Source organism: Oryza sativa, chromosome 4, assembly GCF_034140825.1.
Source record: "Oryza sativa Japonica Group chromosome 4, ASM3414082v1".
Lineage (NCBI taxonomy): Eukaryota > Viridiplantae > Streptophyta > Magnoliopsida > Poales > Poaceae > Oryza > Oryza sativa.
In genome coordinates this window covers 33,716,321-33,740,559 of record NC_089038.1, presented here as the reverse complement: position 1 = coordinate 33,740,559, position 24,239 = coordinate 33,716,321, and the positions used below count along the sequence as shown (strand labels likewise).

Here is a 24,239-nt window from a genome sequence, read left to right as displayed (position 1 = left end):
TCTCCGGTGTCTCTACTCTCCTTCCTTTACCTCCAAAAAGCGACGTCGACATGGCACACAAAATGGTTGGCACCCTCACTTCTCCAGGAGATCGAGAAGAAGACCAAATCGTGTACTGGGGCTGATCGATCCGCCCGGTGCACTCGCACACAGTACACCTGACGTGATAGCTGCACGATTCCTGTGGACCACCCACTGCTTCCCCACCGCTCGCTTTGAGCAGAATTCTGCTTGTTTGAACTTTGGCTGCTAATAAGTCATTTACAATTGTTGAGCTATGACTGCTAATAAGTTATAAAAAAAAGGACTAATCAAAATATTCTTGTTGGTAAAATTTTCATACCTATTAAAAAGCCAAGGTAAGGAAAATAGGCTATGTTGAAAAAAAAAGGGCTGCTTAAGAATGTTTCAAAATTTAAATTTTGGCTGTAGCTGATAAGCCAATAAGAAGTCGATGAGAGTACAACAAATTTGAGGGTTTTTTTTTGTCACTTTCACCACTCAACTTCAACTTTAGTCTTTAGAACCATATATACTAGCAGTTTAAAAGTCTTATTGCTTTGATAATGTGTCTTTAGATTGTAAGTTGCATCAGAAAAGCTGAAACAAGTAGGTCACTAAGTAGAATCATTGCACAATCTTTTCTTTTTTTTCTTTAACGAAAAGGGCGGGAGCTCTGCCGATCTCATCTCATCTCTTCTCATCAGTAGACTCTGGAGTCCCAGCACTATCTTTCCCGAGTAATTTGTGAATGATTATTCCAAACACCAAATGAATGAGACGGATTATGTGATCTATCTCAAGTTCAGAAAGTGGTTGACTATACTTAGTTGCCCACTTTATCCCAATAACAATGATGTACAAATTTAGAGTGCTACCAACACGTCTCCACTGCACCCCACAACCCAAAGAACAAAGATATCTTCAACAGATGACTACTTCTAGCTCCTCTGAAAACGAAATGCATTAACACAAGCCCTGCAATTATTTGAGGCAGATCGAATCTGTTCATCTTGATCTTGCAATCAGGGGCAGATTTTTTTCCCTTAAGGCCTTGTTCGGTTAATCTCTGTAAGAGAGGGATTTGAGGGGATTTATTCCATACCCATTGTGGTGTGGAATTATTCCTCCTCAATCCCCTCCAATCCTCTCCAAACCGAACAAGGCCTAAGGAACGTTCTTTTAATTTTCATATGGCTAAAAAAACCATGAAAATATATATACTCCCTCCATTTCAGTTTATAAGATGTTTTTATTTTGGTCAAAGTCAAACTGTTTCAAGTTTGACTAAGTTTATAGACAAATGTAATAATATTTATAATACTAAATTGGTTTCATCAAATCAATAATTGAATATATTTTCATAATAAATTTGTCTTGGGTTGAAATTTGAAAATGTTACTACTTTTTTCTACAAAATTGGTAAAATTTGAAGCAGTTTGACTTTGACCAAAGTCAAAACGTTTTATAACTAAAACGGAGGGAGTACATTTTTTTATAAGGTAGAGCAGACATACCACTTCACAAATAACTAATTCGGCCCATATAAATAGCAACAAAAATAACAAATTTAAATGTGAATAGCACGTACAATTTGCAATCAAATTTGTTGTTTTTCTATTTATAGATCAAATTTAAACTTGTATATTTTTTTTAAAAAGGAGGGGATGCACAGACTTTCCACTTGCAATCGACTGACTGCTCCTCGACGGCTATGCATCTCCCAGAGCTGAAGCTCTTTACGAAAAAAGAACACCTCCGAGTCTCTCTCCCTGGGATAGATGAAGAGATTGAAGCATGATCTCTCTCGAGTTTATCTCATATTTTTGCCGTCTTGTTAGGATCAAAGATGCGATGGGACGCAGCCACACACAAGAAATCGCGATCGATCGGAGGCAGCCACTGCTCCGGCAGTCATGTCCCCGGAGCCGACCGCCCCACCCACGAAAAATATTCCGGGGAGCCCACGCACACACACATTGCTGTATTGCTCGCTTTGCATAAAGCTCGCCATGGATGTATATTCCCCAATATTCTTGTGCTCGCTTTTTTCTCCTTTGTTCGAATCCATCCATGTTGGATACTTGGATAGGATTACACCTTAATGCAGGTCCACAGATTACAGCGATCTGTGCACATTCTGCACCAATGGCAGCCTAACACATCTGAGATTCTTAGATGCGTTCTGTAGAAATTTGCTACTACTCCTACTTGCTAGTAGTGAAAATGAACTCGGTGTACAATGTTATTCTGCATCTTTTCTTTGAATGTTTTTTTCCTTCCTTCAATCTGGTTCTGCTTAGCGCTTTCCTGTTGCGACTGCTTTACCTGCATATCTTATTATTTTGGTTGTAATTTTCACTGAATTTATCCACAGCCACGTACTCATATTGCTTGTGTTTTCTAACCCTGATTGGATTCGTAAAGTTTTCAGAACTCTGAACTAACATTGGCCGAACTTATGGAGCCAGTTTGGCCTAACTGATTTCGTTGACACAAAATTTTGGATTTGCCTGTTTTGGTCACAGACTAGACTAGACAAGCACCTGAATCAGCCCATGGGCCCAACTACATGGAATCGATGATTGCTTTTCAGTTTTCACTACTTGGAAGGGTGGTGATCATTCTCTTAACTGAACAAAAATCAGAGAGAATCAAAACCTCTCCTCCTGTCTCAATGCAGCGAAGACCAAGTAACTGAACTCCAGATACTTGCACAGGATGACAGAAACAACACAATCAGAAAGAAAGAAATGATAATGGAACTAATGGAAGTAATCCTATTCCACTAGAAGTGCCAATGTACAGTCTTCATCAAGTCGCTCAAAAAAATCTTAAGCCACTGAACTGAATGCAAATGTTTTTTTTTTTGGTCTAGTTATAACTGTCAGCTTAATTAGTACAAGTTACTAGAAAGACAGAGAGATCAGAGATGGACTATGCATGATTGGAACTTGTCATATACGTGACATATACCGGGTAGGAATTAAGCTCGCCGTTGTTGCAAGGCTCCATATCTCCAGCTTTAATTCTCTGACGTCGCCACTCATGTTCGACGACCCCAGTCGCACCAAGTTTGACAATGCAAAATGCAATGCTAAATGCTAAGACCACTTTACAGCTTTTGTTAGCTCATACATGCGTCACTGCTTTTGTCTTGGACTCTCTCTTCATCTAGATAATCACCTTTTCTTTCAAAAAATGGGTGCATTTTTTTTTCAGGAAAATATGTGTAGGAGATAATCACATTTCCAATCCTTGTCTCAACTCTCATCCTCTTTTCCTTTTTCCAAAGGCAAAAAACACATTCATCTTTCCCCCGTTCTTGTCAAAGAGAGATGATTCAAATCGTAGCTAATTTCAGTTTGCCTCAATCTCAAGCTGATCAGGCATATTCTCTAAAATGTACCAATGTACCATTCCTACATGGTTGCCTCTCTACTTTCTTTCTTTGACTTGTGGCACACACCTCTATACAACATACGTTAGGGGTACTATGTATGCATGGCAAGTGAGAAAATTTCCCAATTAATGGCATTGTTGGCTACTTATTAAATATCATAGCTGGGATGCATGACTAAATAGGTCCATGTTGTGTATAAGAGACTCCAGGTTAGGCCGCTTGGATGATGCAATTTCCCCCCTGTTATTTAAGCAAGCATTATATCGCTTTAATGCACCATTGACTTAAAAATGCAAAGGAGACAATTCTTTTTTTTATTGCTTGCCATAGTGAATTTTAGAGTGGCCCACGTGTCATCGACAATAAATAAGACATACCACGTCCGTCAAAAAGACATTATTTATAACTACGCACGTGGGCAAGTACTTATCTAGATTCAATCAGAAATAAAGTCTATATGAACAGAGGGTAGTAAGACAAATATTTCTATGGATCAAAATTGATGCTCCTATAAAAAAAATTACTGGTGCTGTTACTAATTGGGTAACATAACATACACATGAGTCCATGAAATGAATTGCTGTGATATATGTCAAAGTGAAAGTGGTGAAATGCCTCTTGTGTCACAGGTGATGGTGGTATCAAATCCAAGGATTCCCCATCCATGGGGAAAATGGCCAAGTTTATATGTGCCTTTGCCTCATTATTGAACACCCACCCCCCACCCTACCCCCCTTTGTGTCACCTTTGATTCTCCCCTCCTCCAAGTTGCATCTCACTTTTCCTCCTTCCCCCTAAGCTCACACTAGCCCTCTTATATACACACCCCAAACCCTCCTAGCTCTCCTTGCAACAACAACTAAGTTGTTGGATAGTAAAACCTAGCTTTGCTATAGCAACAACAACAACAACAAAAAATCTCTCTCACATGGTGGGGATGCGTGGAGCTTATGGCTACAATGACAACGGCAACGAGGGTGGCGTAGTAGTTGGAGGGGGGGAGGCGGAGGCGGAGATCGCGGCGATGGCGGTGCTACACAAGGTGGCGGCGCCGCCGGCGCAGAGCACGGCGAGCAAGCTGAAGGCGAGGGTGAAGGAGACCTTCTTCCCCGACGACCCGTTCCGCGGGTTCAAGGGGAAGCCGCTGACGACCAAGTGGGTCATGGCGGTGCAGTACCTGTTCCCGATCCTCGACTGGGTGCCCAGCTACTCCTTCTCCCTCTTCAAATCCGACCTCGTCGCCGGCCTCACCATCGCCAGCCTCGCCATCCCTCAGGCAATGATATAATCTTCGCCTTGATTCCTTTCCGTTTCCTGTGCATGCACTCCATGTGTTCGACGAAACAGCTAGCTGCATCATATCGATCCTTGCGTGTGAATGTTTGTCTTTGATTTTTCTTTTCCTTTTTTTTTTTGGAAGTTTGTAGGATCATTTTGGTAACATCCTGGTCATGTACAGATACACACCAACTGTACTCCTTAATTACTGGCTTTGCATGTACAGCGTGATTTTTAACCAGCATTCATGGTTGCTGATTAACTCGATCTTGCAGGGCATTAGCTACGCGAAGCTGGCGAGCTTGCCTCCGATCATCGGCCTCTGTACGTGCTAGCTTGTTCACACGCTTTCTTTCTTTCCTTCCATGCATGCGTGTGCATGCAAATATCTTTGATTATTAGTAAATGGACAATGGTTAGGTGATTAGCTAGTGGTAATTAACTAATTATTGATGGTTATTGTGTAGATTCGAGCTTTGTGCCGCCGATGGTGTACGCGGTGCTGGGGAGCTCGAGGGACCTGGCGGTGGGGCCGGTGTCGATCGCGTCGCTGATAATGGGGTCCATGCTGCGGCAGGCGGTGAGCCCCGCCGCCGAGCCGCTGCTCTTCCTCCAGCTCGCCTTCACCTCCACCTTCTTCGCCGGCCTCGTCCAGGCCTCCCTCGGCATCCTCCGGTGATCCATCCATCCATCCATCCATGGCTAGCTGCATGTTCCTGCTCATTGATGCCGAATTGAAGCATGGTTGCATGATGTGATCTCATCTTGATGGATGGATGCAGGCTGGGGTTCATCATCGATTTCCTGTCGAAGGCGACGCTTGTCGGGTTCATGGCCGGCGCGGCGATCATCGTGTCGCTGCAGCAGCTCAAGGCGCTGCTCGGCATCGTCCACTTCACCACCGAGATGGGCCTCGTCCCCGTCATGGCCTCCGTCATCCACCACACCAAGGAGGTAACTAATGATGTCGCAATTGCGCATCCATAACGTCGCCGGCGCCGCCGCCGCCGCCGCGACGGCGAGCTAAGTGACTGTATGACTGACCAATCGATCGATCGATCACCGTGCTTTGTGCAGTGGTCGTGGCAGACGATCCTGATGGCCGTGTGCTTCCTGGTGCTCCTGCTCACGGCGAGGCATGTGGTACGTATCACATCACACTACACACGCGTCTACTCCTTTTGACTGCCGTTGACTGATGTCTACGTCATGTTATTCTCTGATTATTACTATTATTGTTATTTGTTTTTGCAATATTTCTTCCTTCGAAAAAGAATAAATGTTCAGCTAGCTAGCCACTGATGACACGCATGTGTGGTGCTGATCATAGCAGGGGCTATATTAGCGGCGGTTTTGGCGTTTCTCTTGGACATGTTTCGATTCGCTTCGTCTGTAGTACGCAGGATATATATATAGCTTCGTATATATGTTGTCGCTATCGATAATCATGCAGCCGGGTGAAGTCAGGCATGAAATGATGCATATATATGGCCGACGATCCATCCTTTGGAAGGATGTGCGTGCCTTTCTTGATCAATTTGGTCACGGACATGGATCTCTCTCTGCAGGTTGTTGCATGCATGTATGGGTCCATGTCTAGCTAGTCTTTTTATTTTGACAGTCCAAGCTAAGTACAGTATTTTAGTAATTACCAGCAACTTGTTGCAGTAAAAGTAACATGTCAAAAGTCATTAGAAAATTACTGGACTTAATTATTTGGTCAAAGGAAATGTAGTATTAATGTTCGTTTGGGCTGCGCCTTTTTCAGATGGTTCATTTGTTCTGTTTTTTGAAAAAAAAAATTATATTTGTTCTGTTGGTGCATGCACACAATTCAGTATTCTGAACCTTGCAACCATGCTGATAGAGAACACTACTGCTAGTTACGTTGAAGATAGTGAGTATTAGGTGGTGGTGGTTGCAGAACACTATTGCGAAAGGGCACGAATAGTAGTTGCAGTGACCTTAGTAGCACTCTAAGGTCCTGAGTTTAATCCTCTATAGGAACGAATTTCAGATTAAGTTATTTGAGGTGTTAAGTTTTCAATTTAAAAAAGCTACATATATCCGGTTGGATATAAAGGTTGGGTAAAAAATACTCTTTAAAAAAAGGTGGTGGTGGTGGCCAGCACTCGTCATACATACATATGCCCCCAATAATCAACTCAAGCATTGTTTAGTTCCCAACTTTTTATTCAAACTTCCAACTTTTTCATCGCATCAAAACTTTCCTACTCACACCAACTTCCAACTTTTTTGTTCAAACTTCCAATTTCAGTCAAACTTTCAATTTTGATGCGGAACTAACCACAGCCTCAGCATGCACGGTTTTTTTTGAAAGAATGTAAGCCTGTAAGGCTGTAACTAGCAAATTAAACAGTCCGTAGGTTCTGACTGGAAGGCTACAAATGGAGCAGCCCAAGACGAAATAATGCAACCGACACTGATCTATGCTACTAGCTCCAGAGGAATAGTGTTGGGCCTCTCAAGGCCACATGGCCACATTGGTTTTGACCCTGGAAGAACTGAACAGATCTTGCAGGTAGTACATAAGGGAGGAAAAGGGACGAAATTTACACGATCCAACATCCCTCTCCTGAAAACCTACAGTCTCTGTCTCTCTGATATGTGATATCTGCCCAGTGCTCTGTAGACTGTACTTCTTTATTCTGCTATATTTCTCGGGCCATGGAGTTATTCTCCCAAAAAACAGATGTAGTGTTCAATATTCTGAAAATGAGGATGGTGGTAGTATCAGTGAAAAGTTCATTTCAGAAACTGAAATCAAGTACATTTTATTTTTGCACTCGTTAATTCTAACTCCTGCACAAATTCTATCTTCTGTGTATGCAGAGTATGAAATGGCCAAAGCTTTTCTGGGTTTCAGCTTGTGCTCCCTTGGCATGTGTTATCGTCTCTACCCTGCTTGTTTTCCTGTTCAAAGCTCAGAAACATGGCATTAGCATAGTAAGAAACCTGAAACAACTGTAAATTACTGCATTAGTATTTTCTTAGTTGTAACATATTAATAAAAAAATGCCTATCTTTTCCCTGCAGATTGGGCAGCTCAAATGTGGCCTGAATCGCCCTTCATGGGATAAACTACTCTTTGATCCTCAATATTTGGGCCTCACTGTAAAGACTGGCCTTGTCACCGGAATCATCTCCCTAACGGTATGTCTGTCATAAATTTTACCATTTTAACTGTGTTTTTCCATGGGAAAATTAATGTATCCCATGATGCTATCTGAACTTGACACCCCATATATGTTCAGAATCTTGTGCCATAGTATCAGTACTATTCAGATAACACTTTTCACTATTTACCAGGAAGGAGTGGCAGTTGGTAGGACATTTGCTTCACTCAAGGACTACCAGGTAGATGGTAACAAAGAGATGATGGCCATAGGATTGATGAACATTGTGGGCTCATGTACATCATGCTATGTAACTACAGGTACATCCCTGAACCAATCTTTAATCCTAGTTTCATCACCATTCACAAGGATAGAAAGAATGATTTCCGTTCAAAAAAAAAAAGGATAGAAAGGATGATGGTCTCTCTTATTTAATTTCCATCAGGAGCATTCTCTCGTTCTGCTGTGAACCACAATGCTGGTTGCAAGACTGCCATGTCAAATGTGATCATGGCACTGACTGTCATGGTCACACTGTTGTTCCTCATGCCACTGTTTGTGTACACACCGAATGTTGTTCTTGGAGCAATCATAATTGCTGCTGTGATTGGGCTCATTGATCTCCCTGCTGTATACAACATCTGGAAGATGGACAAGATGGATTTCCTTGTGTGTCTATGTGCATTTGCTGGTGTAATCTTCATCTCAGTCCAACAAGGCCTTGCAATAGCGGTAACCAATAAAACTGACAAAGCTAATTATTCCATAGAGTAAGTTGCAGCTTTACTTGCTTACTGATTAAAATTCTCAAATTTTGCAGGTTGGTATATCAATATTCAGGGTACTGTTGCAAATCACAAGGCCAAAGATGATGATTCAAGGGAACATCAAAGGCACTGATATTTACCGAAATCTTCATCAGTACAAGGACGCTCAAAGAGTTCCTGGGTTCTTAATCCTGACAGTTGAGGCTCCTATAAACTTTGCAAACACCAACTACCTAAATGAAAGGTAAAACGCACTTCTAGGAAAAGAAATAAATACTAGAAATCAAAGTTCTGAAAAGTGGATAAATATATCTGCAATGTTTCTGTTTGTAGGATTAAAAGATGGATAGAAGAAGAAAGTTCTGCAGGAACCAAACAAAGTGAACTCCATTTCGTAATTTTGGATCTGTCAGGTTTGTTACTTCGAATGAAACTTTCATCCACTTTATTTTGTTAGTATGTTCCTTTCAAATGCAAGATCAGGTCATACCAGAGTCTAGTACAAAGGCTTCTCAGCTGTACTAACACATCATAAAACTATCCTTCTCAGCTGTCCCTGCAATTGATACAAGTGGCATATCGTTCCTCATCGACTTGAAGAAATCAACAGAGAAGCATGGACTAGAGGTATATACTCTAATTTCCTAAAACATAAACACAGTTTTGGGGCACAAACAAAACCCCCTTCTTCTTCTTAATGAAATTTGGTCGACCGAATCCTTCGGCTGACCCGGCAAAAAAAAAAAAGTTATGTGGCATAGTAAACCCCCTTTATTTTATTTTTGCAGCTTATACTTGTGAATCCAACTGGAGAGGTCATGGAGAAGATACAACGAGCGAATGATGCTCATGGTCATTTCAAATCAGATAGTCTGTACTTAACCACTGGGGAAGCAGTGGCTTCACTCTCTACATTTTCCAAGATGACAGCGCCTTAGAGCTGATTCTAAGGTTGTCATTTTCATTATTATTCTAACTGCGCTGCTAAGTTTGCAATGCAAGATTTTCCACCCTGTTCTCTCAGCAATAGAAGTGCCTCCAGCAACGTATTTCCCGGTTATGTTTGTACCCCCAATCTTCCGAGGTATTCAGACTATGTGATGCAAACTTGGCAGTAGAAGTACTGAGAATATGTACCTTGTGCATACCCATCAGTATTTGTCTACATGAGGGCAAACACACCAACAGTACAGAATATATAGTAATTCTCACATGAAGGTTGCATTGGAGTGTTTAGGACTAGAAGTTCTAAACTAAAAACTACTACAACTAAATCCAATAATTAACAGCTGAAAAACAGTCGATTCTACATCATCCATGGCATAACTAAAACAACTGAATGTGCACTCGTGAGGCAGAGGCCTCAATCCGGGCCCGTACCTACATAGATGGGCCGGAATTTCAGTTTTGACTTCCAGGCCCATCTACTGGAAATGGGCCATAATTGTGGTGGGCTGCCAAACAAGGCCCACATTTGGGCGCGAAATTCCCCCCTTTTCCCCCCTTCTTCCCCAGCGAGGCTGCGACGGCGGCAACGAGCATTAAACGCGGTCGACGGCCGTTAGCGAGGTTTCCGTTCCCCTTTCGTTCATCCGCCTCCTCGTCGTCGTCGTCGTCGTCGTCGTCGCCCAGCGCATTGCCCGTCGCCGCCATGGCGGCGAGAGGCAGCAAGAAACGCAAGCTAGCCGAGGAGGACCCGGGCATCATCGGAGCAGGGCGGCCGCCGTCTCCTCCATCCGGGTCTCGTGGCTCGGCTGACCGGCGCCTGGGGGTGGTGGTGGTGGCAGATCCGGATTCCGATCAGGGGTCGTGCGACTCGCTGCTGTCGGACGCCACCACGAGGCTTACCCAAGACGACGCAGCCGAGGCTGCTTCGCGGCTCCTCATCGCCGTCGTCGTCAGGTCGCCCGAAGCCCTCCTCGCGTTCGTCCAGCGACTCACTCCGGAAGCAGTGTTCCGCGCCATCGATTGGGACCTCGTCCCGTCTGGCGAGGCAAGGAAGGTACTCCGTCCGATTTATATTATAAATCGCTTCGATTTCTTTATCAGTCATTTTTCTTTTTAAGTTTGATCAAATTTATATGAAAAATAATATTTCCAATACAAATTAAATTTATTATATCAATGCTACATCCAATAAAACTAATTTGATGTTGTAGATATTGCAAAATTTTTCTTTAAATTTAGTCAAACCTAAATAAATTTGAGTAGAAAAAAAGTTTTAAAAAAACTTATAACATGAAACGGAGGGAGTAATTGTGTTCTATGTTAGCTTTAATTTCCTTGTACCCCAAATTTATTGCTTGACTTGGGTTGGTAGATTGCGGAGGGTCGAACACATTGGACCGAGGAAGAGCTTCGTGTCTTCCTCCAGAGTTGCTTGGAGGAGATTCAGGCACGCAACATCATCTCCTCGTCCCCCGAAGCACAAGGGTTCATCAATTTGGAGAGGAAGATGCTAGAGAGGGCAGGAAAGATAGTAACCAAGAAGCAAGTGAAGTGGCGCTGGGTAAAGTCTCGCAAAAACTTCAACATGTAGACTTGGCTGGAATCCAAGGCTACCGGATTTGCACGTGATCCGGTGACTCAGGCCATCCTCGCTCCCGACAAGTGGTGGGAAAGCCAGGAGTCGGTATGTCAGTCTATCTTTGGTTTTGGACTAGTGTGTAGTACTGGACTGACATGTAGTGCATATGAACCTAGCAATGTGATTAGATGAACTGTTGTTTGTATGTCAGTGTAGCGTACATGAAAATAGGTGTGCAAAATTGGATGTACAATATATATTAGATGAACATAGGAATTTAATTAGATGAACTAGTTTATAAAACTGTAGTCTATGCGAACATAGGAGTGAAAATTGAAAGTACCAAAATCATAGCAAGTAATGTGTCATATATGGGACCTTTATATATGATTGACTTTATCTTGTATTACTTGGACATAGGTGACAATTTTGTAATGATGAAGCTATAATTGATGTGGAAAATCTTGTCCATTTGTCTGATATGTACATCCTTTTTAAGGTGGTTTAACATCAGAAAGTAACTAGCTAGTAATTATTATGTGACCATATGTCTGACATATACATCTGTACCAGTAGTTGTAGCATATTCCATTTTAGCATCCAAACATATATGTACAAGATCTTTATGTTGCCTTTCCATGACTCTGCAACTGCCAAGTTGTATCACTAGTGTGGTACTAGTGTAGAGTACAATCAGATTTCACTACATTGTGAATCCTAACCAATTCTTTCTTTACATTCAGACATCTGTTGAAATTAAAATTTGTGGAAGACTTGATGGGTTTACCACTAGTGTTTTATTTTACATCTAGCTGCATTTTCTTTTATTTTGCATCCAGCGGTACTTTGTTTTGCAATGGCAGGTTGATCAATTTGGGTAAATGATACATGAAGTAATCAAGAAACAATTCATTCATTTGCAATAGGCATGATATTATAGTGCTAGTAATCAAATGCAACAGAAATGCCTTTTGAACTAATCCATCAATTATACTGACAGTTGTAGCATCTTTCAGTGTACACCTCCAAACTTATATGGCAGTGCTGTTAGAAGATTATTATGTTGCCTTCCCATTGTTTTGTCACTGCAAATTTGTAGCAATACCGTGGTTGTAGAGTTCTGTACAATTAAGTAGTACAGATAGTACTTAAGTAAGGATGTGTGCATCACTGAATACTTCTGAATGGTAAAGACAAAAGGAAGTAGTGTTCTGCCATTCATATGTTGCAGTACACATTGCCATTCAATTCACCCATTCTGTAAAGCCATGTTTTTGAACTATCTATGAAATCAATAGGTACCAGCCAATTCATGCAGCCGTTGTGCATGTGAGATATTTGTGATTCCTTTATACAAAGTAAACTGCTTGTAGTTCATATTGCTTTATTGTTGTTCTTCAAATTTGCCTGATTGCTGTACTACAGAAATGCTTTGCTGTGCTGCAGTTCAACATGCTGATTCCGCAAATATGCCTGCAAATAAAAATGCTTTATTTCTGTGTGTATCATTTTATTTCTGTAGTGCAGTTCATATAGCATATTCAAGTACCGGATTGAGTTTGAGTAGTGTGGATAATGCTGTCTTATGATTTATTTAAGTACTGCTTGCTGTTTATTTCTGTACAGTACATTATATTGCATGTGAACAAATCGCATTCTGACTTACTCCATCATTTCTATAGTTTGCATCCATATTTTACACCAATTCTAGTTGCATACGCTGACATGATCTTCGACCGTGTAGGAAAGGAAAGGAGCGAAGGCATTCAAGGATGCTCCTCTCAAGTGTATCGACGAGCACCATGCTGTTTTCCAAGGACGCATGGTCGTCGAGGATCACTCCAATGTGCCCGGAGCACAACCAGTGGTTGACCAGCAACCAGCACATCAACCAATGATCAATGTGGAGGACATTAGGGCACCACCCCTACCCCCACCATCGGCTGCAGCCAGGGTGAAGGGCAAGAGGCCTTCTGCCACTGAGAGTGGAACTTCAGGGAGCTCTTCAAAGAGCAGGACATGCAGTGACTCCAGCGACGAGGCTCTCCACAGGCTAGCTGATGATTCGAGGGTCGAGTCCATGGAGAGCCTCGCTGAAAGGGAGGAGGAGAAGAAGGTGAGAGGCTTGGAGGCTTGCATGGACATGGTGGAGGCCGATGGATACCCCCCGGGCAGCGAGTTGTGGTACATGGCAGCCCAACTGTTCCGTGACGACGCATGCTGGCATCAGTTCTTCCTCGACGATCGCCACACTGCAGAGTCTCGTCTCCGGTTCATTCAGGTCCACTGCAATTGGTTGCGTAGGGGAGCGGCACCGTCTGCAACAGCGCACCGCAACCAACCTGTTTGTTGACAGAGTAATTTGGCTAATACTAGATACTTCCTCCGTTTCGCAATGTAAGTCATTCTAGCATTTCTCACATTCATATTGATGGTAATGAATCTAGATAGAATATATATCTAGATTCATTAACATTAATATAAATATGGGAAATGTTAGAATGACTTACATTGTGAAACGGAGGGAGTAGTTTCTTTCGGAAATTTCTGGCTGAAATTATTTAAAAATTTGACTAAATTTGAATGAAATTTGACCAAATTCAGAAAAAAAGCAAAAAAACCGAAAATTCCGGGTGATATTTGAGCATGCCGGTGGGGGAGCGAAATTACCGAAATTTTGGAAATTTCGAACCGAAATTTCAAACCTTAGGTAAGTGTAAGTGGTTTACCGGTGTGTGCAAGTCTGTGTGAATTGCTTGGTGGCTGCATATGCATCGTATGACTTAGGTCCTGTTTGTTTCAGCTTAAGATTATTGCAATCTAGATTATTGTACTAGATTACTATAAGCCGGATTATAATAAGCCGATATAGAATAAGCTGGTTGTTTGTTTCTCTAGATTATTAGCTGTTAGCCATCCAATAATCTAAAACGCACCTTTAGAATGGATTATCATATTATAGTAATCTGGCTTATAGATTGTAATAATCTATCATAATAAGCTATCGGTTTGTTTCAGCTATTTTTAAATTGTATTTATATATGGACTCGGTTTTTTCTTTTTTTCGATTAATATGAGAACTTTTAGGCCATGAGAGCGAACGTGGAGGCTTCATTTTCTATTCCTTTAATAAATTAACTAGCATGGTGGCCCACGCATATTGCGCGGCTAGCATCATTATATTTTCTGTCATATAATAACATATATGTTTTCTCAATGTATTATTCAAATATATTAAAATGACTACATAATTTTAAATTTTGTACTACCTTTACAAAACTACTAATGTATAATATTCATATTGTATTTTATATATGTGTTAGTTATTAATTATTTTTAATATCAAATTTTAGTTATTTGTAAATTATATTCCTATATGGACTCTAGGCTCTTCTTTCAATATTATTTATTTTTAATTCTGAACTTTTATTATTTATAATTGTATTTCTATGTGGACTTTAAACTCATCTTTCAATATTCTTTAATTTTTAATTTCGAATTTTAGGTACTTCTAAATTGTAATCTTATATTAACTTTAGACTCTTCTTCCCATATTTTTTTAATTTCAAATTTTAGTTATTTGTAAATTGTATTTTTATACGAACTCTAAACTCTACTTTTAATTTTATTATGTTTATTCCGAATTTTAGTTAGTTTTAAATTCCTATATGGACTCTATACTCTACTTCTAATATTCCATATTTTTTAATTCCTAATTTCTATTATTTTCTTAATTGTATTTTTATATGGACTCTATACTCTACTTCTAATATTCCTTATTTTTAATTTCGAATTTCTATTATTTCCTAATTGTATTTCTATATAGACTCTATACTGTACTTCTAATATTTCTTATTTTTAATTACGAAATTATATTATTTCTATATGGACTCTATGCTCTACTTCTATTCCTTTTTTAATTCTGAATTTCAGTTATTTCCTAATTGTATTTCTGTATGGACTCTAGTCTCCTCTTCTAATATTCCTTATTTTTTTAATTCCGAATTTCAACTATTTCTAAATTATATTTCTATATGGACTCTAGTCTCCACTTCTAATATTCCTTATTTTTTAATTCCGAATTTCAACTATTTCTAAATTATATTTCTATATGGACTCTGCCTTTTCTTTTTCTTCGATTAATGTGAGAATTTCTAGGCCATGAGAGCGAACGTGGAGGCTTCTTTTTCTATTCCTTTAATAATATAATAGATAGATAGATAGATAGATTGTGATTTTATTGTTTTTAGGGTTTATGATTTTACTCTCCCTTTTAAAAATCAGAACTCTGGTTTGCCCCTACCCTGTTAGAACCACCTACCGGTGTCAACGAAACTATAAAAAGACAGGTATAACCCTGTACAGTTACCCCTACTTTTTCTAATAGGATTTGTATAATTTCCAAAAAATATGATCGCACTTGGACAAATTTTGAAAGAATTTTGATATCATCGGCAGGATTTCACAGAACTTCCACCAGGTGCAAAATTTCAACAAAAAGATCCATCTCATTCACCAGTAAAAAATCACCGAACAACAAAAGCTCCTCACAAAGTAGCACAAGATTAGAAAAAAGAAAAAGTAAAAAAAAAAAAAGAGGTGGCTGCAGCACGGCCGGAGCCACTGCCACCGCTGCGGGCTCGCACGCGCCGCCGGAGTCGCCCCCTGCTCGCGGCTGCCGTCGCTTCTCGCTGACGGCGAATCTGCCTTGCATGGCAGGCCTCAATCCAGGCCCGTACCCTACGTAGATGGGCCGGAATTTCGATTTTGACTTCCCGGCCCATCTACTGAAAATGGGCCATAATTGTGGTGGGCTGCAAAACAAGGCCCAAAATTGAAATCATTTTGCTATATGTTTATCCGCAAATTTTCTCGAAAAATTTAACGATGTAATTACAATATAATCGTTGTGTAATTACATTGTAACTTATATGTAACTACAATATGACTTATACGCAACTTTCACATAATTTTAAGCTGTTAGACTTGTTTGTGCAAGTGAGGAAGGAAAAATGTCACAACATGCACACATGTAAGAGGATTTGTTTCCACGACCTGGCTCCGTTCACCAAAACAATATGTTATGGAGAGATTTTTAAAAGTTACATGCAAATTATATTGTAGTTATATATAAATTACGGTGTGTAATTATAGTTATTATAAAGCGGAGACAGATGCACCTGACTCTGACGCGTCTCGCTGATGGCAAAGCAACTCAACTTGTATGGCAGACCTTAATCCCAAGGTACATAAAATCTTCACGTTTCTAAGAATCGTATCCTAATCCTCCTCACATCGACTAACCGAAGAACGGTACGCATCATCCTCGAACAGATTTTCTCTCTCGCGTAGCCGTTGTTCTCATCCGCATCACTAGCTCTGTTGATGATAAACCCTACCCATGATTGGGTTGATATCTGAGGCCACGTTCTAAACAGAGGCTGTAACACAGCTGATTAGCCTTACACAAAACGAGAGAAACTTGATTTAGTACACAGTTTAATTAATTGTTAATTATTAAAAATTTTAAAAATAATTTTTTTATTAAGCACCTTTTATATAAGAAAGTTTTCGTACGAAAAACTTTTTCCAACATTTTTTTAGTTATTTAAAAGGTGTGCTAATAAAAATTAAGAAAGTAATCAAGCTGATCCTCACTTTAAAACGGGCCAGCGTGAGTGTGACAGTGTTCATTTGCAGAAGGAATAAGTTCATATGAGGTCCCTTAACTTGTCAACGAATTCGATTTTCGTCCCTCAACCAGAAAACCAGACACAACAGGTCTTTCAACTATCAAAACCGGTGCAGATTAAGTCCCTCGGCGATTTTGAGGGCGGTTTTGGATGATGTGATGCCTACGTGGCTAATTTGACTCGGTCTTCATCTGACGTGGCATTGACGTGGTGCTTACGTGGCAATTCATCCAGAAAAATAATAATACCTGTGGGACCCACATGTCCGTCTCACATAGAAAATAATAAAAATGGTGGGCCCACGTGGGCCCCACATGTCAGTCCAACCCACCCCTCCTCTCTCTCCCCATCTCCCCTCTCTTCAGTTCAGAAGAGCGGTGTGGCCGGCTCTCGATCTTGGTCAGGCTGATGTCCCGAAACGCGGAGGCCGACAGCACCGAACAGCACCGACGTCCCCTCCCTGTCGTGCGCGAACACGATGCTCGTCTTGAAGGGCCGGTCCGTTCGCGGGATGATGGGCTCCCGCGCCAGCATCACGAACCGCGTCACGTTCCCGGCGTCGTCCTGTATGCCGTCGGCGAGCACCTGGAGCCCGTACAGGTCGGCGGCGCGGGAGGATGCGATGGCGGCGGTGTCCCGGAGCCCCGCGGCGACGACGTGCTCGGCGGCGGCCGCGGTGTCGTCGAAGGCCTCGCGGGCGACGTTGAGGCCCATGGCGTTGAGGGTGAGCTCCCCGAGGGATGCTCGACGGGCACGACGGCGCGGGAGTTCTCGACGGGGAAGACGGCGCGGTCGGCGATCCAGAGCTCCACGGCCTGAAAGGCCACCTCGAACTGGTCGCAGGGGATGGCGTCGCAGAATGGGTAGGCCTTGGCCGCCGCCGCCTCGCTGTAGGCACCCGGGAGCCAGGACACCCTGGTAGGCGACGCGCAGCTGCCTTCCGTGCATGGGCGCCGGGGAGAGATCGGTGATGGTCACCTGATATACGTTTTGCAAATCTCAGCACCCTAACATCAGAAACCAGAGGTGCCATAGTAAGACAATCATGCAATGAAAGTAACCGAGTGCCTGAATATTCAGTAATGCTCATTGTTCAGGTTTCAGAGAATGACAATAACTGTAACAACAAGAGGGTGATGTTGAATTGGTGATGAAAAAAAAAAAGAAACCGGGGTGTCACCTACAACGCGGCGTCCGTCTCGTCGTCGGGCGCTTCCCAGGCGATTATCATGTCGTAGGTGAGCGAGTGGAACTCGCTGTCGCTGAGGTAGTCATGGCGCTTGGTCTCGACGCACAGGGCAATGTAGGAGCAGTACTCCACGACGCTCCTGGCGTACACCAGCGGCTGGTCCCCCTTCTCCGGCTCAAACCGCCGGAGCAGCTGCTCCACCTCCACGCCGGCGATCCTGCAGCCACGATCGATCGGGGAATCAAATCAATTGGACACTGGTGAGGACGAAGGGAGATCATACCGGGCGCATCGGTGGACGACGGAGGAGGCGGTGGGGGAGAGGGGAGGGATGGCGTAGTCGGGCGCCGCCATGCCCTCGTCGTCGCCGCCGCCGCCGTCGACGCGCGGGGCGAAGAGGAGGTCCTCAACCTCAAGGAGACCCATCTGGAGTGGCGACGGAGCACCAGGAGGGACGCATCGTTCGTTCGTTCGTCGGCAGTGTCCCCGTCGCGCGGCGAGGTTTTCATCCTCCAGAGGGGAGGGGTCGGTGGCGGGAAAGGGCGGCGTCGCGCGGCGGTTTTGAGGGTGGTTTCCCTGGCCTACCAGCGAGCGCGCCCGCAAGAGAGAGATGGCCGGTGGCCGCTCTTCTCTATTTCCGCCGCCGTCGTCGTCGCCGGCCGCATCTGGTGCCCATCCCCAGCGCAAGAGAGACAAAGAAAGGGGAGATGGGGAGAGAGAGGAGGAAGAAGAGGAGGGGTGAGTTGGACTGACACGTAAGGCCCACTATTTTTTATTATTTTCTGTGTGAGGATGACACGTGGGTCCCACTAGATTTATTATTTTTTTAGATCGAATTGCCACGTAAGCGCCACGTCAATGCCACGTCAGATGAATACTGAGTCAAATTAGCCACGTAGGCGTCACGTCAGCCAAAACCGCCCTCAAAACCGTCGAGGGATTTAATCTGCACCGGTTTTGATAGTTGAGGGACCCGTTGTATCTGGTTTTCTGGTTGAGGGATAAAAATTGGATTCGTTGACAAGTTAAGGGACCTCAGATGAACTTATTCCTTTGCAGAACAGCATGTTCGACGGGGCAATAGCTGGGCTGAAATGTGGCAGCGAGCTGAGGCATTAAATGTGGAGAACGACCACAGCGCGTCGCCCTCAATTCCCTTTCGTTCATCTTCATGTTCATACTTGTAAAGCTGGCTATCCACAACCAAGATATATATAGGCCCCGGCGCCCCGCTTAGTTCGCGAACTGGACATGTCACGTCGGATGGATATATGGATATATATTTAAATTATTAAACGTAGATTAATAATAAAATAAATTATAGATTTTGCTTGTAAACTGTAAGGCAAATTTATTAAGCCTAATTAATCTGTTATTAGCAAATGTTTATTGTAGCACCACATTATCAAATCATGGTAAAAGATTCATCTCGCAATTTTCATATAATCTGTGTAATTAGTTTTTTTTTTACATTTAATACTCCATGCATATATCATAACAGTCGATGTGACAAGGTGAAAAAATTTTTTGTTTGGGAACTAAACAGACCTATAATATATTAGTATAGAATGAATATAGGCTATTGTATAAGAACTAGTAACTTTTAGTTTTTCTATTTCCCTTCTCCGTATAAGGTTATAGTCTAACTCACTATTATCTCTCTCTTATAAAAAGTTTTCGTAAGTGTGGTAATAAAAATAAAAATAAAGGTAGCTAAGCTGATCCCCACTTTGGAACAGGCCCCAGTGTGGTGGTGACAGTGTTCGTTCGCTGCGCGTTCGACAATCCACAGTGCAACTTCAGCTGAGCTGAGATGTGTCTGCTACATTTCAGCTGTCTCGAACGCTCGCGCGAGCTGATGGCTTCTGCACGCGGGTGCGGTTGAGCTGCGAGCCCGTTATTAAACGCGGACGACGGCCAGGCCAGCAGCGCCTCGCCCTCGATCCCCTTCCGTTCATCCTCCTCCAACTCCTCCTCGTCGTTCCCCTTCGTAGGTTCGCTGCATTGCCCGTCGCCGCCATGGCCGCCAGAGGCAGCAAGAAGCGCAAGGTCGTTGCCGCGGAGGAGGGCCTGGGTCTGGGCATCATCGGAGCAGGGCCGTCGTCGTCTCCTCCGTCCGGGTCTCGTGACTCGGATTCCGATCGGGGGTCGCGCGACTCGCTGTAGTCGCTGCTGTCGGACGCCACCTCGAGCTTTTTCACCCAAGACGACGCCGTCGACGCTGCTTCGCGACTCCTCACCGCCGTCGTCGCCAGGTCGCCCGAAGCCGTCGCCGCGTTCGTCCGGCGACTCACTCCGGAAACAGTGTTGCGCTGCATCGATTGGGACCTCATCCCGTCCGGCGACGCAAGAAAGGTACTCCCTTAGAAAGTAACTCGAGAGATACTGTGACCTGATGATACTAAAACGTTTTTAATCGTTGGATCTAAGTATCTAACAATGCCTATATGATCCAATGATCGAAGACAATTTAAGTACCGTGAGGTAATGATACCTCGAGATATTTTTTCTGGACCGGAGCGAATCTCATTTTTCTTAATTAGTCAAAATATTTTAAGTTTAATTAAATTTATAGAAAAATATAGTAATATTTTTAACTAAAATAAAATATTAAATCTAATAAATTAATTTGATGTGGTAGACGTTGATAATTTTTTCCTTTACATTTAGTCAAAACAAAAAAAAATTAACTTAGAAAAAAAGTTTAAAATGACCTATAGTATTAAATGGAGGGAATAATTGTGTTCGTTGTTAGCTTTGATTTCCTTGTCCCTCAAATTTGTTGCATGACTTGGGTTGGTAGATTGCGGAGGGTCGAACACATTGGACCGAGGAAGAGCTTCGCGTCTTCCTCCATAGCTGCTTGGAGGAGATTCAGGCTCGCAACATCATCTCCTCGTCCCCCGAAGCACAAGGGTACATCAATTTGGAGAGGAAGATGTTAGAGAGGGCAGGAAAGAGAGTAACCAAGAAGCAAGTGAAGTGGCGCTGGGCAAAATCTCGCAAAAATTTCGGCATGTGGACTTGGCTGGAATCCAAGGCCACCGGACTTGGCCGTGACACCGTCTCTCAGGCCATCCTCGCCTCCGACGAGTGGTGGGAAATCCAGGAGTCGGTATGTCAATTCTATCCCTTGGTTTTGGACTAGTGTGTAGTACTGGACTGACATGTGTTGTGCATATGAACATAACGATGTGATTAGATGAACTGTTGTATGTCAGTTAGTGTACATGAAAATAGGTGAGCAAAATTGGATGCACAATATATATATATATATATATATATATATATATATATATATATATATATATATATATATATATATATATATATATATATATATATATATATATATATATATATATATATATATATATATATATATATATATATATATATATATATATATATATATATATATATATTAGATGAACTAGTGTATATATAACTGTAGTCTATGTGAACATAGGAGTGAAATTAGAAAGTACCAAAATCATAGCAAGTAATATGAATGACTTTATCTTGTATTACTTGGAAATACTCCTAGGTAACAATTTTGTAATGATGAAGCTAGAGTTGATGTGGAAAATCTTGTCCATTTGTCTGACATGTGCATCCCTTTTTAGATAGTTTAACATCAGAAAGTAACTGGCTCATTGTTATGTGACCATATGCCTGACATATAGTACATCTCTGCTAGTAGTTGTAGCATATTCTATTTTAGCATCCTAACATATATGTGCAAGATTTTTATGTTGCCTTTCCATGACTCTGCAATTGCCAAGTTGCAGTACTAATGTAGGGTACAATCAGATTTCACTACATTGTGAATCCAAAAATTTTCACTGCTAGCAATATTGTTGAGATAACCAATTCTTTCTTTACATTCAGAAGACATCTGTTTCAGGGTGCTTTGTCTTACTTTACATGATGTTTTTTATCAATCCTGGTGCTACATGATGGAATCACGCTGAGAAATTTCTTTCTTTACCTGAAGTGGTAGACAAAGCACCCTGAATTTACATGATGCTTTTCATCAATCATTGACATGAATGCACATCACCGTCTACCACTTCTAACAATATCACTGACATCCTAAAACCTGACATATTGTGATTCCATCAATGCTTTTTCATTAGTAAATAAACCACTTCTAACAATATCACTGACATGAAGAAACTAAACAACACCTTGTTGTATGCACATTCTTCCAGCCCATGCATGCAGCCATTGTGGATGTGAGATATTTGTGATTCCCTTATACAGAGTAAACTGCTCGTAGTTCATATTGCTCTATTGCTGTTTCTGCAAATTCGCCCGATTGCTGTACTACAGAACTGCTCGCTGTGCTGCAGTTCAGGATGCTGATTCTGCAAATATGCCTACAAATAAAATTGATTTATTTCTGTGTATCATTTTATTTCTGTAGTGCAGTTTATATAACATATCGAAGTACCGGATTGAGTTTGAGCAGTGTGAATAATGCTCTGCCTTACGCTTTATTTAACTTGATCTTTTTTTCAGGTTGTGCTTGCTGTTTATTTATGCAGAGTACATTATATTGCTTGCATTCTGACGTACTCCATCATTTCTATAGTTTGCATCCATATTTGACACTGATTCTTTGTTGCATATGCTGACATTGCTCTTCGATTGTGCAGGAAAGGAAAGGGGCCAAGGCATTCAAGGATGCTCCTCTCAAGTGTATCGACGAGCACCATGCTGTTTTCCGAGGACGCACGGTCGTCCAGGACCACTCCAATGTGCAACCAGCACATCAACCAATGATCAATGTGGAGGACATTAGGGCACAACCACCATCCCCAGCAGCAGCTGCAGCCAGGGCGAAGGGCAAGAGGCCTTGTGCCAGTGAGACTGAAACTTCAGGGAGCTCTTCAAAGAGCAGGACATGCAGTGACTCCAGCGACGAGGCTCTCCACAGGCTAGCTGATGATGATTCGAGGGTCGAGTCCATGGAGAGCCGTGCGGAGAAGAAGAAGGCGAGAGGCGCAAGGGCTTGCATGGACATGGTGGTGGCCGATGGATACCGCCCGTGCAGCGATTTGTGGCTCATGGCACTCGCGCTGTTCCTTGACCCGTATTGGCGTCAGTTCTTCCTCGACGATTGCACCACTGCAGAGTCTCGTCTCCGGTTCATTCAGGTGCACTACAACTGGCTGCGTAGGGGAGCGGCACCGCCTGCAGCAGCGCACCGCAACCAACCTGTTTGTTGACAGCGTAATTTGCATAATATAAGGGATTTTGGTGGATTGTGATACCTATTTAGATTCGTAGTAGTAGGATGTGTCACTTTCCATCAAAATTTAGTTTCATTTGAGCGGTCCAAATTTTATTATTGCTAGGGCATGTTGAGGGTTTTGTGGAACTGCAACCAACTTGTTTGTTGCCAGTGTAATTTGGCCAATACTACTAGTTAGTTATATTTGAGCGGGCCAAATTATTTGGAATAGCTAGTATATGGTGAGGGTTGTGTGAAACTTTAGGAGCATAATATATGATGTTATATGTCATGCGTTAAAGTCTCTGTGATTTTGTGTAACTTTCACCGTAATAGGTATGGTTTTATGAAATTTACTCTACATTTTCTGCATAATTAAACGTTCTTCTTAATGTTGGTTGAAATCTGATTTTCTTCTTCTTGGAAGAGAAGAGTTCGGAGTTATTGCCTATTGGTGTCAGCAACGTGGCGTCGCCGTCGGTGGCCGCCGTGCGCGTGCGGGCCGTGCGGCGCTGGCCGCTGAGGATCCCGGCCCGTACCAATCGGGAATGGGCCGGTATTCTGGGCTGCCAAACATGGCCTCAAAAGTCTGCATACCTTATGGGCCAAAATTTGATGCATTGGGCTGGACCAAAGGCTTGCAGTCGTTGGCCCTTTATGGAATCACACAGTTCGAAAATTCCACGATAGATCTCTCCGAAAAAAAATTACATGAATCTTCTGATCTTCTCCTGTTTTTAGAACTCGTATATATATCCTTATAATCCAACGAAACATAAATCGAAACACTTCCTTTCTCTCTTTTTCTCCCCTTTTACCTTGGGCTCCGACGTACGGCGGAGACAAGCCAACGCGGTGCGACGACTCCGCCGAACACGAATACTTCTCCTCCTCCCACCTATTAACCGAAGCACGGTATTACACCCTCGAAAGTCGAAACAAACTTTTGTTCTCATCTTTTCGCTTATATTTATAGAGTACTTATTAGTCAAAATTTAAATATACA

General features: G+C 42.4%; 5 protein-coding genes across 7 annotated transcripts; 3 read left to right on the top strand and 2 right to left on the bottom strand.

Annotated features, from left to right (window-relative positions):
* Nucleotides 1-4,252: 4,252 nt before the first annotated feature.
* LOC4337235 (probable sulfate transporter 3.3) lies at nt 4,253-9,645 on the top strand. The gene is made up of 13 exons (XM_015781680.3): nt 4,253-4,679; nt 4,957-5,005; nt 5,149-5,356; nt 5,464-5,635; nt 5,759-5,824; nt 7,535-7,648; nt 7,739-7,855; nt 8,012-8,138; nt 8,264-8,550; nt 8,639-8,829; nt 8,919-8,998; nt 9,136-9,212; nt 9,374-9,645. Exons 1-13 carry the CDS (start codon nt 4,332-4,334, stop codon nt 9,521-9,523), a joined length of 1,986 nt encoding a protein of 661 aa, XP_015637166.1. The 5' UTR covers nt 4,253-4,331; the 3' UTR covers nt 9,524-9,645.
* A 387-nt stretch (nt 9,646-10,032) lies between these two features.
* On the top strand, nt 10,033-13,510 carry LOC107278496 (uncharacterized). The gene is made up of 3 exons (XM_066309677.1): nt 10,033-10,587; nt 10,906-11,217; nt 12,857-13,510. The coding sequence occupies exons 1-2, from the start codon at nt 10,237-10,239 to the stop codon at nt 11,122-11,124; spliced, it is 570 nt and encodes a 189-aa protein (XP_066165774.1). The 5' UTR covers nt 10,033-10,236; the 3' UTR covers nt 11,125-11,217; nt 12,857-13,510.
* Nucleotides 13,511-17,030: 3,520 nt separating this feature from the next.
* On the bottom strand, nt 17,031-17,777 carry LOC107277184 (arogenate dehydratase 3; the record flags this gene model as incomplete). Its single annotated transcript, XM_026024649.2, is given in 4 exon segments — nt 17,031-17,243; nt 17,245-17,539; nt 17,542-17,713; nt 17,715-17,777. Coding segments are annotated over 4 exon segments (651 nt in total), but the record flags the coding sequence as incomplete, so codon positions are not given.
* On the bottom strand, nt 17,031-18,671 carry LOC112936038 (uncharacterized). 3 transcript variants are annotated; one of them, XM_015779171.3, is made up of 3 exons: nt 18,278-18,671; nt 17,986-18,211; nt 17,031-17,812 (listed from the first exon to the last, which is right to left on the bottom strand). In XM_015779171.3, exons 1-2 carry the CDS (start codon nt 18,418-18,420, stop codon nt 17,986-17,988), a joined length of 369 nt encoding a protein of 122 aa, XP_015634657.1. In that variant the 5' UTR covers nt 18,421-18,671; the 3' UTR covers nt 17,031-17,812. The 3 variants fall into 3 exon arrangements, with proteins under 3 accessions (XP_015634657.1, XP_066165331.1, XP_066165332.1); XM_066309234.1 differs by having other exon boundaries at nt 17,031-17,783; XM_066309235.1 differs by having other exon boundaries at nt 17,031-17,783; nt 17,990-18,211.
* Nucleotides 18,672-20,013: 1,342 nt separating this feature from the next.
* Nucleotides 20,014-23,608, top strand: LOC112938784 (uncharacterized). The gene is made up of 4 exons (XM_066309849.1): nt 20,014-20,043; nt 20,161-20,349; nt 20,798-21,109; nt 22,656-23,608. Exons 1-4 carry the CDS (start codon nt 20,014-20,016, stop codon nt 23,226-23,228), a joined length of 1,104 nt encoding a protein of 367 aa, XP_066165946.1. The 3' UTR covers nt 23,229-23,608.
* The last annotated feature ends 631 nt before the right edge of the window (nt 23,609-24,239 follow it).